Source organism: Chelmon rostratus, chromosome 14 (assembly GCF_017976325.1).
Source record: "Chelmon rostratus isolate fCheRos1 chromosome 14, fCheRos1.pri, whole genome shotgun sequence".
In the NCBI taxonomy this organism is placed as follows: domain Eukaryota; kingdom Metazoa; phylum Chordata; class Actinopteri; order Chaetodontiformes; family Chaetodontidae; genus Chelmon; species Chelmon rostratus.
In genome coordinates, this window is record NC_055671.1 from 13231502 (window position 1) to 13245574 (window position 14073).

Below are 14073 nucleotides of genomic sequence, written 5' to 3' on the forward strand. Positions count from 1 at the left end.
TAATGTGAACAAGGAAAACTATTTGGTAAAAAAATAGTTTATTAAAAACAATTTCCTATGGCTGAAATATTGAAGATTTTATGTCCATGTCTTTTGTATTTTTAACAAATCATAGAAACATCTGTCAACTTTCAAACCATTAGGAGTTAAAAAACGTTAAAGCAAACGACCTCTCTTGTTCCTTCCAAGTCAGTGTCTCTCAGGTAAACGACTCTCAGATCATAAACAACAATTACCATTACACCTTTGAATCATCAGTGATACAAGCATATTTACAGCAGTGTGTCCCAAGCAAAACTCATTTCCTCACTTTAGTTTTGCCCTTGGTGTCTCTGTGTTAAAATTATTATTATTATTACGAGTTGGGCTTGCAGAATCTGGGCTTCAAATGTTAACAATGTTAACTCATAGTATGTTTTCAGAGAAAAAGACACTAAGTTTGAAAGGTGAGTTTATCACAGACAAAAAAGAATTCAGCCGCAGGGTTACAGTTTGTTTTCATGTGGCAAAAACAAATTTAAATCCGAGTTCGACTGATGTACGAGGCAAATGGAAATGCTCTTTTGTCTGATCCGAGAGATTGCCCTCTTCCTTCCCTACACACGACAAAAACAAAAGACCACTATAAACAAAAAGCTTATCGAGTCTGCCTGCTAAATTGTTTATACAAAATGCTCCAAAATCCAAGCTTTTTTTCTTTTGTGGAGTACATTACTTTTAAAATAAACTTGTTTGATATCCCCGTTGAGTCTACAACAGGTTCTATTTCATTTTCTTAACTGAAAAATAAAAATATACACATTTATGCAAGGGTGCGAAATTTAGACAGCAGAAAAAATTACTAAGTATACACATCCTAGAATTTTGAATGGAATTTCACATCCACTTAATTTTTATGAAGCAGATGTTTGTTTTGACAGTCAATTTTTCAAAACTTTCTAAACCAAGATGAAAATCTACTTTGCCCAAGGAAAAGGTTTTTTGTTATGTTTTCCAGCAGTTTTTGAATGTCCGTTGTTCACCTGGGTGCAAGTCGATTTCTTTGCAAATGCATATACAGTACTCCTCTTTATATGTGCATACCTATACCTGTCTAAATATCCAACTTCTGAAACAAAGCCAACTTCTGTGCATAACATCATCAAATTACTTTACTGCCTGAATATTCCAAGGGAACTATACCCCGACATACCTGGACGTACTTTTCCTTTTGCTAATATTGTGCATGATTCGTTACTTTTGTGCATTTAATACTCTTCCGGTCTGAAATGCATCTTGGCCCATCAGTCACAATGTTTGTTAAGCTAAGAAATTTGATTATGCCACCATTAAAGTTCATGTCCTTTTGGTAGAGTCCTGACAATAGTTTGTGTTTGACCAAACACAGTGATTATATGCACACACAAAGAAAAGACTTTCCAAACAACTTATACATAAACTGACACCTGGATAAGTACAGTATGATCAAAGAATGTGAAGCATTCTTGGTTCCTGAAATAATATTACAATAACAGGAGTGTCGTTTTTTTCATAAGGAATTGGGTCCAATTCCTGTTATCAGTAAAATACGACTACAAAATTACAGTCAGAGTCCTTCAGAGACTAAACTCGGCTTCTTATCAGTCCCGTGTCCAGTCCTATGTAAGAGTCTCAGTACTTCTGGAACATATTTTTTAAAAACTTAAATAAAACCATGTATTGAGAGTGGATTTTTTTGAGCACACTGGCCAGTAAATGTGCACATGTCAAAGATTCAGTGATCAGTTACTGCACCATGTGTCTGGTGGAATGGAGACAATACTCATCTTTATTCTGTCTGAAATAAAGTGTGATTCAAAGGGTGAAAAGTGAGGATGAAAGTGAGCTCAGCAATTTGTGTGAGAAAAGTACCAGGCCTAATTATCGGTGAAGGTTATCTGGACATCCAGAAGAATGTCTTAACTAATTTGTACTTTTTCTTTTTTTAAATAACATACCATTTTCAATTCAAACACCTGCAAGCTACTAGATGGGATCTTAAGGCCACCATAGTCCTTTCAAAGCTATGCCTTACTGGCTGTGATACTGCAATGAGGAGACAACAAGATAAAAACAAAGAAAAATAAATGGTGCCTCTATTATTCAGTGTTTGACATGACATTTTGGCAAATTAAAAAAAAATAAAAATGAGTATTTTAACATGTTGAGGAGTGCCTGCTATCACACGGAGTAGGCCACAAAGTAAAAAATAAACTTGTGTCACAGAAATCAGTTGTTCCTCCATCTGCAAACCAACTTGACTGAAAAATATTAAAGTTGAGCTCAAATTAACTTAAGATGGCCAGAGCTAAATTAACATGCAAACACTCCATTGGATCTTACAACTTACAGGAAGGAGAACAGATCGAGACACAGATGCAACACCAAATTTGACCGTAAGCCATAATAGTCTGAAAACAACCATTTTCAAATGTGTGGGAGATGTTTGTTTTCAAGAAACGTGTTACTGCCCAGAAACTGTTAATTACCAATTGACAAACTGTGATTAGTTATTCATCTGCCAGGAGTTGAGGCTGGTTATCATTGTGAAAAACACCGTTTTAAATTTTTTTTTTTAACTTTCAGTGGTTCACAGCAGTCTGGCTGCAGGAGCAGCAAGCCAGTCTATGATGCTGCTTCCTGTTTTGATTCTGTGGGCTCACTTTGAGCCGAGGGTAAGGGCTCAGAGGGCATCGGCTCCCCTGCAGCAGTAGTTACCTCTGGGGTTGGAGCTAAAAGTTCTGATTCGTCCTTCTTTTGAGAAGCTTCCACACTTGGTTCTTTACTGGTTTCCGCGGTGACCACAGGGGTCAAGCAAGGTTGCTGTGTACTGTTAGAGGTCCGAAATCTATCCATGTTTTCCAGTTCGGCCAATCGATCATCTCTGTCCCACCGCGTGGTCCTCTCTCGTCGTTCTGATCGCCTTGGCCTGTCCCCTTCTTTACTTTCAGCTCCTCTCCCTCTTTCTCGACTCCCTCCTTCTCCCCTTCCTCTTTCTCCTCCCTCCCCTCTCCCTCGCTCCCTCTCACCATCATCACCCCTCCCTCGTTCCCTTTCGCTATCCAGGGTGCTTCGCCTCTCCCTCCAGTCCCGCCTGTCTCTGTCCCGATCACGGTCTCTGTCCCGATCGCGGTCTCTGTCCCATCCTCCTCCCCGGTGATTGCCTCCATCTTCCTGCCAGCCTCCGAGCCTGTCCCTCCCATCCATTCTATCGCCACCTCCCCCTCTTCCTCCATCACCAAACGGACGCCTTCCACCTCCAAAACCTCGGTCCCTCTCTCTATCCCTGTCTCGATCCCAGTCTCTGTCCCTCTCTGGCTCTCGGTCCCTGAATGCAGGCCTGTCTCCCCTGAATGATCTGCCATCCATTTCTTCTGGCCCCTCCAGGCCCCGAGGACCCCCTGGTCTGATAAAAGGAGGTGGAGGACCTTGAGGAGGAGGGCCATGCCCGTGTGGAGGGAAAGGAGCCCTCACATTATGGGGAGGGGGCATCCCAAAGCCTCCTTTAGGTGGAGGGGGTTCATGGTGCATCATTTGAGGGTGTGGCCCTCTGGGTATCATCTGTGGGGGCAAGGGGGGCATGTTGGGGTGAGGGGGTCGTGGCCCATGGGGTGGAGGGAAACGTTGCATGTGTGGTGGTGGGGGAACTGGAGGACGCTGGAGTGGGATTATACCAGGCCGGGCACCAAGCAGACCACCAGTGGGGGGTTGGAGGTTTCCTGGAGGTCCACCTACCTGGTTACCTGAAGGGGAAACAAATACAAAATACAGCTTTAAGTCTAATTCAACTTTCATTACTGTCCAAAAGCACCGTAATATCCCATTCACAACAAATTTGACCATTTAAAAAGCACTAACTGGCCTAAATATCTGGTCCTGCATTTCCACTTGATAAATAAAATACTGCGTGTCCACCAATCAAAGACTCTTGAAGCACTATTCTGTATTTAATAATGAAATCTCACCCAGTTTAAGATCCTGCCAGTTCGGCGAAGCTCAACAGTAATTTTACAGCAGAATAAGAAACAACAGAAGCACTTTGGTGAAAAGTCCAGAGAGGAAGACAAACTAACCCAAAGGTGCCATCTGGTTGTTGAAGATGTTCGGACCCTCCAGGACCTCGTCATTTTTCCTGTTGCCCAGACCTGCTGGGTCCTGAGGCGGGTCTTCAACTCCCCCTTTGGAAGAAGGTGGGGGACCTAGAGGCATTGCACCTGGAGGAGGAAAACCTGGGAGAAGAGGGGTGAGAGGAGTTAGAGCGCTTCCATGCCAGTCTGGTTTGGCACAAGCGAACTCTGGTGACAACTGACCTCTGAAAAGGTGGACTGGTGCAGTTTGCTGTGGTGGACCAACAACAAGATTTCAGATATCTGTACCTCACATAAATCAGTCTGCTCAAAGCTACATGTCAAGGAAGCAATCTCATGAGAAATCTGTATAAATTTCTATAGATTTATGCAAAATAATTTGGTAACTACAGGAACACGCACGTGTACAAGGCAAGCACGGGTGAGAGGATTGTCCACAATCAGAGAGTGAAAAGGAGTTAAAACAGCATTGTGTTGGGCTTGCGTTCTAGACTATGTATTTTGGCAGTTTCTTCTTAAAACGTGAGCAAAACGAGACGGCTCTATTTTGTCCCATTTTTTCATTACCTTCAAAAATTATTTTTTCATGAGCTCTTGTGACACCAGATAACACAAGTTAGCATGAGGAGGTGTGAAGTGTCACAGGAATTTGATTTCCACGCATGGGTCCATGAACAGCTGATGATGAAGGATGACATTCACAATAACTGGCCAGTGAATGAGTCGCCAGCCAATCCATATCGCTTCTTGGTTTGTTTATAGTAAGCCGGTGTGGCAATGTATCATTCAGGCCAAATGACTTGAACTACAGGTGTGAAATCAACCTTAATTTGTGTGTACATTGCTGATGAACATCATCAATGGGCACTGTGTCAGACAGAGAAACTGAATGAAAGCCAGTGAGAAATGGTTTGATGGCAGCTGTAATAGGTGCTACCTGGTGGCATCTGCATGGGATTGAAGCCAGGTCTGATGAAAGGAGGAGGGGGGACGCCTGGGGGGAAGGAAGGCGGAGGCATGCCTATGGGACCAGGAAAGACGGGAGGCTGGAGAGAACCCACACCAACCATTGGCTGCTGCATTGGAGGAACCTGAGAACATTTACAGGGATTTACTGAAGATTTCAAATGAGAAACTTATTGGTTATACTTCCCAGTGGCACTCTGGAGAAACACAGGAGTTAATCAGCTTCATCAAAACAACAAAAAAAAAACAAACAAAAAAATCATCTTATCCACACCAGCTTATCATACTACATACTTTCAACAGTACATCCATATTAACATAGCAGAGACAGATCAACACATGTCTGACGCTAAGAGTTTAAAACACTGGTGACATTGTGCAGCTGTTGTTTACCTGTGCCAGATGAGCAGCTGCAGCAGCCACAGGTAGCACTTGTGTCTCCTCAGGCTGCTGCGACTCTGAACGGCCGTTGTGGGTGAGTTCCTCCGGGATGTCAAGAGTCTTCCTCACACCACTCCACTCTGAAAAATAAGGACACAATTCTGACCCATGGAAAAGGCTAAATCGTGATACAATCACCTGTTGCCAATGAACCTGTTGAGCTGTGGAATGTTCCAAACAGGTGCACTTTCCCACTGTTTTCAATTAATTATGTGTCAAAAAGGACTGACAACTTATCGCATTCATTTTTATTTATGTTTTACACTGCATCCCAACTCTTCTGGGCTTAGGGTTGTACTACTTTCTAATGTGTCTGTCAGAGTTTTTACCTGGTGATAAGGTGTCTAAATCCAGTATTCCTCCTTCCTTTAGCTCCTCCAACTGAGCCTCTCTGATTTTAGACCAAGGTATGTAAGTGACACCCAGCTCCACGTCCCAATACTGTTTAAACTCAGCCTTTATGCCCTTGTTCAAAGCCCAAGCAATCTGTCAAGAAATAAACAAAAAAACAGCTCTTTATTCAAAAAGGAAATTCTCAGCTCTCTCTTTGATTTGACATTTTGTTGAGCAGTGCTTTACTAAGCAGCAATCTATGTGGCTCACTCACCTTGATGGCTTTCTGGTTCACTTTGTGAGACCCTCTGCTAAGCTTCTGTAGAGCCCTGAAGGCATCTTGCCTGTGTATCATGACAATGTAGGCACAGCCACGTGGAGGGATCATCTTAACACGAGAGGAGGACAAACAGATGAGTGAGGAAAAAAACAAGAAGAGCCTGATTTCCATTTTGTTAGTTGAGACTGTTTCATAAACAGGTAGAGCATTTGGCAAACATTTGGAAAATGACAGTCTGATTTTGGACAGCTAATCGTCTGTATTTTAATCAGCATTTTACTAACATAAACATCAAGTATTAACAAGAAAGCTAAGGCCGTGAGCTGCCGATATAATAACACACAAAATATACCATTATCAATGTACTATAAACTTTCATCTTTGGATGAGGAATGAGAAAATGATGTCATTCCAACAAACACAGCATGTATCTGATATTTATGAGTCCACTTACATTGATGGACTCTATTTGCCCAAACTCCTCCAGTAAACAGGCAACATCTTGCTGCTGTGTTCTCTTGTCTAACTGGCCCACCCAGAGGGTTGTACTGCAAACTGAAAGAGAGACAGAAAAAGGTAACATGGACAAAAACTTAGAAAGGTCAAAATATATGCAATACTTTGAATCAAAGGGAGGGAAATTATTTGAAAAACACAGCGACCTCATCCAAAGACAACAATTATGAAACTACTAAAAAACACACTACGCACATCTATCCACTTGAATAAATATGACCATAAAAAGATTATGACTCAACTGCTTAGTGTCTCGCTCTTGGGCGGCGGAAGCCCTTTCTGGCGTCGCTCTCGCTCCTTCTCCCTCTCCCTGCGCTCCTGCGAGCGAGAGCGTGGAGAATGGTGACGACGGTCTCTAGAGCGCGAGCGGGATCGCCTGTGCCTGGATCGCCGTGTACGGGAATTAGACCGTGACCTCCTCCGCTTCGGAGACCTGGAGAAAAAGAAAGACATTGCAACTCATCATAAATGAGCACTGAAAAGCTTATCTACAAAACACAAAATAGATGGTAAAGAACAAATTCACAGTGCTGACATATTACTTCTCATTTCAGATGCTTACTTGGAGCCTGAGTGTGACCGTCGACCATGTCTGCCATCCCTCATAGATGAACGGTCCATATCCATTGACAGATCCTGATGTGGTGTGGAAAAGACATGTTCATTATTTATCGGAAAGCTAGACTGGTTGCTGTTATACATTTAATTTTTTACCAGATACAGCTGTTTGTGAATTGTTCTGCCATCTGATTTCAATTTTAATGAAAATATAAATACTGGAACACTGAAAATGCATTTTACCAACTGAATTTACACTAAAAATGGCTTGTTATATGTTACATATACTTTGTACTATTCTTAAATGTACCTGTTGCTGGACGGTATTGTGAGGAGGGCATACTCCTGGGAAGCCTGGAGGCCCAGTAGAACCAGGGAGAGGCTGCCCTGGTAAATTGTGCCCCATATGAGGCATCATAATTGGGAAGCTTTGCCCTGGTGGTAAACCAAAGGCCTGGAGCTGGCCATTTGGAGGCAGAGGAACCTGAGAAAAAGGCGAGAATAAATGCTGTGCACATACAACAGGGTTTCCCAAATATAAGCTTCATTTGATAGAAAAATGTTTGTCCCTAACTACATTTATTTCCATATTTTTTACATATATTACCTCTTCTCATTAAGGGGATGCCTTCCACGAATGAGAAGTACAGTTGTGGTCAAAAGTTTACATACACTTGTAAAGGACATAATGTCATGGCTCTCTCAGTGGAACTGGTGCTTTACAGAGAGTTAAATGGGATAATGAAGAAGGAGGATTACCTTCAAATTCTTCAAGATAACCTAAAATCATCAGCCCAAAGGTTGGGTCTTGGGCACAGCTAAATGTGTTCCAACAGGACAATGACCCCAAACAAACATCAAAAGTGGTAATGGAATGGCTAAATCAGGCTAGAATTAAGGTTTTAGAATGGCCTTCCCAAAGTCCTGACTTAAACCCTATCAAGAACATGTGGGCAATGCTGAAGAAACAAGTCCATGTCAGAAAGCCAACGAATTTAACTGAACTGCACCAATTTTGTCAAGAGGAGTGGTCAAAGATTCAACCGGAAGCTTGCCAGAAGCTTGTGGATGGCTACCAAAAGTGCCTAATTGAAGTGAAAATGGCCAAAGGCATGTAACCAAATATTAGCATTGCTGTATGTATATTTATGACCCAGCAGATTTGGTCACTTTTTTCTGTTTACCCATAATAAAGTCATAAAAGAACCAAACTATATGAACGTTTTTTGTTACAAAGAAGTATCTGTTCTAGTTTTTCTATCAGAGAAAGAAACTTGTAGAAATAACTGGAAACTCAAGAGAGACATGACATTATGTTCTTTATAAGTGTATATAAACTTTGACCACAACTGTATATACTGTGGTGTTTGTATTTGTATATGTATTATTGCTACGTAATTTTATAATAACAATGAAAATAAAACAAAGATCAAATAATTAGATGTCTAGGCTTGTCAGGAGGTTCTTTTTCAATTGAAAATGTTTGTACTTATTACCTGTTGTGAGATGTCTTGTGACATGTTAATCATCTGCGGTTTAAAGTGCTCCATGTGCTGTAGGAAGGCTGGAGGCTGCTGCATTCTGTGATGATAAAAAATACCTCATCAGCTTCACAGCTTTTAGTTCATTTTTAAAAATCAATTAGAGCTTCCCACTTCTTGGCAACACACAGCTGATGGAGTATAAATAAAGGGCTTACAGGGAGGGCTGTGAGGAGATTTCATCCTTCCTTGCTTCTTCTCCAACTTCTGGCTCGTCATCATAGTCAAAACGGTCCAACAATTTCTAAGGGAGAGAAAAATAATTAATATGTAGTAAAAAGTCGACAAATTATGACGTTTTCAACGTGGAGCTTATACACCTTTACATTACTTGAGCTGTGTTATTAAGTGTCTAAACAGTATCTGACCTCTGCCATGTTGTTCAGAGTTCATTTACTTATCGAGAGCGTATGAAAATACAAAAACGCACTGCCACCTTGTCAAAGGCTGTCTTCTGGTGGGTGGGTTGGGTAGGCAGGGGAGGCTGCAGGGCGACCATGCCCAGGCCAGTGGTAACGTTTTGGGCCTGTGTTTCAATGTTATGGACAGGAGGCTGAGTGTTGGTGTCTGGCTTCACTGGCTGCTGCTGAAAGTTCTGAAGCATCTGTTGAAGCTAAAAATACCAGAGATAAAGAGTGAAAGAAGAGTTAATAGAGAGGTCGAAGAGGTGTGCAAGCCATGATAATACAGGCGAAATTACTGTGGTCAAAGCTAATGCCGGCCTGCACACGAACACATACACACACACACACACACCTGTTGACCCTGTGAGGACTGAAAGAGCTGTGCCACAGCAGCAAAGGCATCAGAGTTTTGCAGCTGAACAGCAGATGTTGTGGTGGTGGAGTTTGCCGTTACTGCAGTAACTGGCTCTTTGGCTGGAGGTGGAGATGAACCTAAGGAAAAAGAAACAGCATGGACATGTATGTTAGTATGTTAGTATTTTCAGCAGCATATATTGCACAGATTGTGTTTTATGCAACATAAATTAAAATAGTAAAATTACAAATTCTCCACCAAGCAAGCGCATGTTATCATTATACACTACAGAAAGAAACAACTTGTTTCCAAAAAAAAAAAAAAAAAAACATCATACAAAAACATTGTGGAATCACTACTGCCACTACACCTAGTGAACAAACAAATTACCTGGCTCATCTGTGCCCATGTAGGGTGCAGCAGCACTGCTCGAGCCAGCTGCCATGTCCAGGAGTGGCTGAATGACCTCAATCTTGAACACCCCATTCTTCTGCCACAGGTTCAACACCCGCACAAGCTTACTCTACAAAGGAAAACAAGAACGCAAGGAAACAGGTGAAGGAAAGGGAATTACAGGAGGCTGGCAAAATCCTCCAACCCCTATTTGGCTCTATTGGTGACTACAACACTACAATCCACAAGCTAATCTATGTTAGTTAATATTCATCACAGTGAATTTTCCCCCTGTTCTTACCCTGTCCTCTACTGGGCACAGGCAGAGGTTCTCAAAAGTTCCCGTAATGTTTTTGGTGAATCTTGGACCAAACACATCCTTGTCGGCTCCAAACTGGTGTCTTGACTGTCTGACGATGGAATCCACCACATACAGGCCTGCTACCTTGTACTCAGGCTTACACTGGAGAAAGCAGAAGAAGAAAAGGGATTTAAGTTTATTCATGTTTGCTGAGGAGAAGCTCAGGGATAACTGATCTGGGATGATTTAGACAAGCTTGTCTCACCTTTTTGATAAACTTTTCCACAATCTGGACCACATGTTTGTAGAGCTGAGAAAGATAGAAGCAAGTGAGCGAGTTAGCATGTAGATATTTGCTCAAATAAGGCATATCATTTTGGAAATACAGAGAATTTCACTCAAATATATATACAAGTAACTCTCAAACTGAAGAAATGCCAAGTCATTCTTACTTTCATAGCTTTGATGGCTGATTTGGTGATGGAGATCATCTTTGCCCGAGATATTGGGGGCTTGGAGTCCATCAATGAGAATAACTAGAGACAGAATAGAGAACAGATGAGTGAGACGGGGAGAGTCACGAAACAGAAAGACAGAGTGGATACTGCTTAAGGATTTTTAGTGGGGATATTCATTTCAATTGCTTTTGATATTAAAATCCTCATCTTCCCATGCCAAAGAGACACATTTACAGGGCAAGCTCTTTATAATCGAAGGTTTCAGTGTAGCGGTGCAAGGCAATTTATAAAGAGCAAAATAAAAAACAACTATAAACTATTTTTTCTGTGATAAAATAAATTAACATAAATTGACAACACATCCCTATTGGTGGTCCCAAAACTTGTTATCAAGGCAGTGGGCCTAAGTTTTGGGTGTGTACATATATATATACATAAAAGGCTTATCGCAAATGTCCTTAAAGCTTAAAACATGCTTAAACAAGATGAGTTGAAAGGACAAATGCGATTGGATAAAGTAAACGCTCTTCAGATGAGTCTGGGTGCCAAACAAGCAGCTTTTTACAAGACCACAGTCTAAGAGAGGCAGCATCACGGCTGCAAGTTTAGTGGTGAGTGAGCTAATGAGCTGAAACCTCACTCAGAGGGAGAATTTGTGAAGGAGTGCCTTATCATCACTGCAGAGCTGCTAGCACCGGACAAAGTAAAATTGTTCCAAAGTGTCAGTTTTTCTAGAACAATTCACAGACATGAAGTGAAGGGAAAACCTGTCATGCAAACTCAGTGACAGCAAGCGTCCAGCTACGATATCTGAATATGCTGCTGAATGTGCAAAACTTCTTTGTGCATTTGGCGAGAGGTTTCAGGACATGAAAAGTAAACAAAAGGAACTGAACATATCTGCTACACAATTAAATGTAGAAACAGCTAATGTTCCTGACAACCTACAACATGAAATCATGGAGCTGTAAAGTAACGATGAGCTCAAGGCAAGGTACAACAACCTCCCTCTGCTCCAGTTCTACTGTTCTAGCTGTATCTACACATCCTGAGGATTTCCCCACTCCGAGGAGACATGCGATCCAGTTTTCATCTCTGTTTGAGACAACCAACTGCTGTGAGCAGTTCTTCTGAAAACTGACTCTTGCAAAGATTCAGCTCCGCTCAAGACTGACTGACCCAAACCCGGAAAACCAGCTGCGAGTAACATCATCATCATTTAATTTGTTCCAAAGAGAAGCAGGTCCAGCCATCACAATCAGATATTAGTGTGATCAACAGTATGTTTTAATGGAAACAAGTCGTAGAATTAAACCTGATATCATACACTTTATCTTAGCCAATGAATATTCCAATCTTCACATGCTTATCATCATTTAATGGCTGATTGATGACAACACACAGTAACATAACTCACATTAGTATGACAAGATACACCCTTGCTAGAGTATGGTGCAAAGTAATTAATAAACTACACCATAGATGGGCATCTGCTTTTAAGGATGCTAAAGCAACTTAATAGCTGCATGGTGCACTAAGTTAGTGGTTTGCTTATTCAGAGTTAAACAACTTGGTCCGGTGTCCGAGAGGAACTAATTTAGACATCACTGAAGTGCATGTTTGCTCTTCTACTGGGCGTCTGTTGACAGTATAACATGACACACAGTATAACACATTTGTCACATTGTAACAGGCATTTGCATGTACACAAAAAACTACTTTCTCTAACTCTGTCAGACAGAAACTGCTATTGAAACTGAGAAGCTTTTCAAGAACCATCAGAAACTGCTCGTAACCTTACCTAACAATGATGAGTTGCTGCCATACACAAGTATCAGGACTAGCTAGTGATGATACGATTACAGGTTTTTGCCACTCAGCTATAGCCGGCCAAGCCACGGTAACTAATTCAAGGTTTATAACGCCCCTCAGAAGAAATGAGAGGAACCAAAAACACCAATGTTTGCCATTTACCATGACTTAATATGTATTTTGACTGATCTCTAACAGTATCAAACGTCAGTCCTCCTCAGGCCTTACAGTAACTTGACCTGACGACTTCTCAACAGACACAGGCTGTGCAAACCGTTGTACTAGTTGTGAACGTTTTGTTTGTACGCTTATAGTGTCACAATAACAATGGGAGAGTGTTTGCTCGCTGTGGGGTTGCCAGTAGCATTGTTAACAACACCGATGTTGGTGACCACGCTCCCACACGCTAACATTAACGTCAGTCTACGAAGTTTGTGCAAGGTTAATAGAACCAATGTTGGCTACCGTTGGGTTAGCTTGCTAGTTGGAAGAAAATGCTATCGTCAGTTTCAGTAACATTTTTCGCGCCGCAGGTGTAGCTACAACATATACGCTAAGTCAGCTAGCCCTCAGCCAGGTTAAGATGGACAAGTCCAGCTAGCTAGGCCCGCTGTTCGGTCTTGCTCGACTAGCTTCATTGCATCACAGCACCATGACCAGCACCGCCGGACTCGGTGACTTCATGGTCTCAGCGAGCCCTGAATGTGGCTTACCTCGTGGTTAAAAGCGTTAACGGCATCCATGATTGCCCAACGCTGCGAGCCTCCCCCTAAACTCCCGATACCACGCTTACAGCGATGTTTATTCAAGGAAGGGTCGGTACAACATGTCCGCTCCCGTTGAGCTAACGACAGTTAGCCTAGCATCGGTAGCGCTCGGGTCGGCGGGTACGGCAAAGCATGATGGGATTCAATTTCGTTGTTCTGGGCTTTGTCCACTGGGTGGCGGGGTGCTGTTGGGATTGAATATCTGGACAGGGCATGAGTATCCTTTTCTATTTGTCCGACTTGACCCATCAGGCCCCCAAAATTAGCTTTGGGCCCCCACCGATTCTTGTTCCTCCCATTCTCTGTGCATTGTGTAGGCCTACTCCACCCCCAGTCACCTTCAGGTACCCATCAGGTAACTCACAGTACACACAGCTTTTTCCTACTCCAAGATACCAATCAGTATTAAAGAGCTGGAGCACTACATGACCCCAGATTTAACCACTAAATCAAGTTGAAGATTGATATTACACCTGCTTGTTTATTACTGTGAAATTAAAAGTGATAATATACACAGCTGTGTGCACTATTATTCTTGTTGTCATCACCTGATCTTTCTGGGATGAAGATGGAGAAAAATAGAACATCTGCATCTACTAATTCCAAGTCAAAAAGTTATGGAATATTCGTGAAATAATCACTTGTATGGTGGTATGATGCTTCTCAGATTTATCCCTCTGTTATCTGTATTTTACACGCCAAGAACTAATCACAGACTACTTGCTTTAAGTCCTATTTTCAATAAATTAATAAATCTGGCCATCAGTTCAAGTTCTGTAAGACTCACTCTTGCTGTATGTTCCTGTAGTACAAAATAAGTCCAATAGGTGGTGGCATATACT

The 14073-nt window shown here is 41.9% G+C and overlaps 1 protein-coding gene across 1 annotated transcript; it reads right to left on the reverse strand.

Annotated features, from left to right (window-relative positions):
- Window positions 1-19: 19 nt before the first annotated feature.
- scaf4a (SR-related CTD-associated factor 4a) lies at window positions 20-13317 on the reverse strand. Its single transcript, XM_041952879.1, has 19 exons — window positions 13178-13317; window positions 10647-10730; window positions 10460-10504; window positions 10195-10356; window positions 9891-10023; window positions 9498-9637; window positions 9178-9354; window positions 8900-8985; window positions 8697-8781; window positions 7511-7684; window positions 7205-7278; window positions 6885-7075; window positions 6581-6681; window positions 6121-6234; window positions 5843-5999; window positions 5466-5593; window positions 5044-5197; window positions 4092-4247; window positions 20-3761 (listed from the first exon to the last, which is right to left on the reverse strand). Exons 1-19 carry the CDS (start codon window positions 13205-13207, stop codon window positions 2644-2646), a joined length of 3309 nt encoding a protein of 1102 aa, XP_041808813.1. The 5' UTR covers window positions 13208-13317; the 3' UTR covers window positions 20-2643.
- Window positions 13318-14073: the final 756 nt, after the last annotated feature.

Excerpts from the sequence above, each read along its gene's own strand:
- scaf4a (XM_041952879.1), bottom strand. The coding sequence starts at position 13,207 with ATGGATGCCGTTAACGCTTTTAACCACGAG. Across the intron at positions 9,355-9,497 it reads AGTCCTCACAGGGTCAACAG|CTTCAACAGATGCTTCAGAA; the intron begins GTGTGTGTGTGT and ends TGGTATTTTTAG. Across the intron at positions 4,248-5,043 it reads TCCCATGCAGATGCCACCAG|GTTTTCCTCCTCCAGGTGCA; the intron begins GTAGCACCTATT and ends CTCTTCTCCCAG.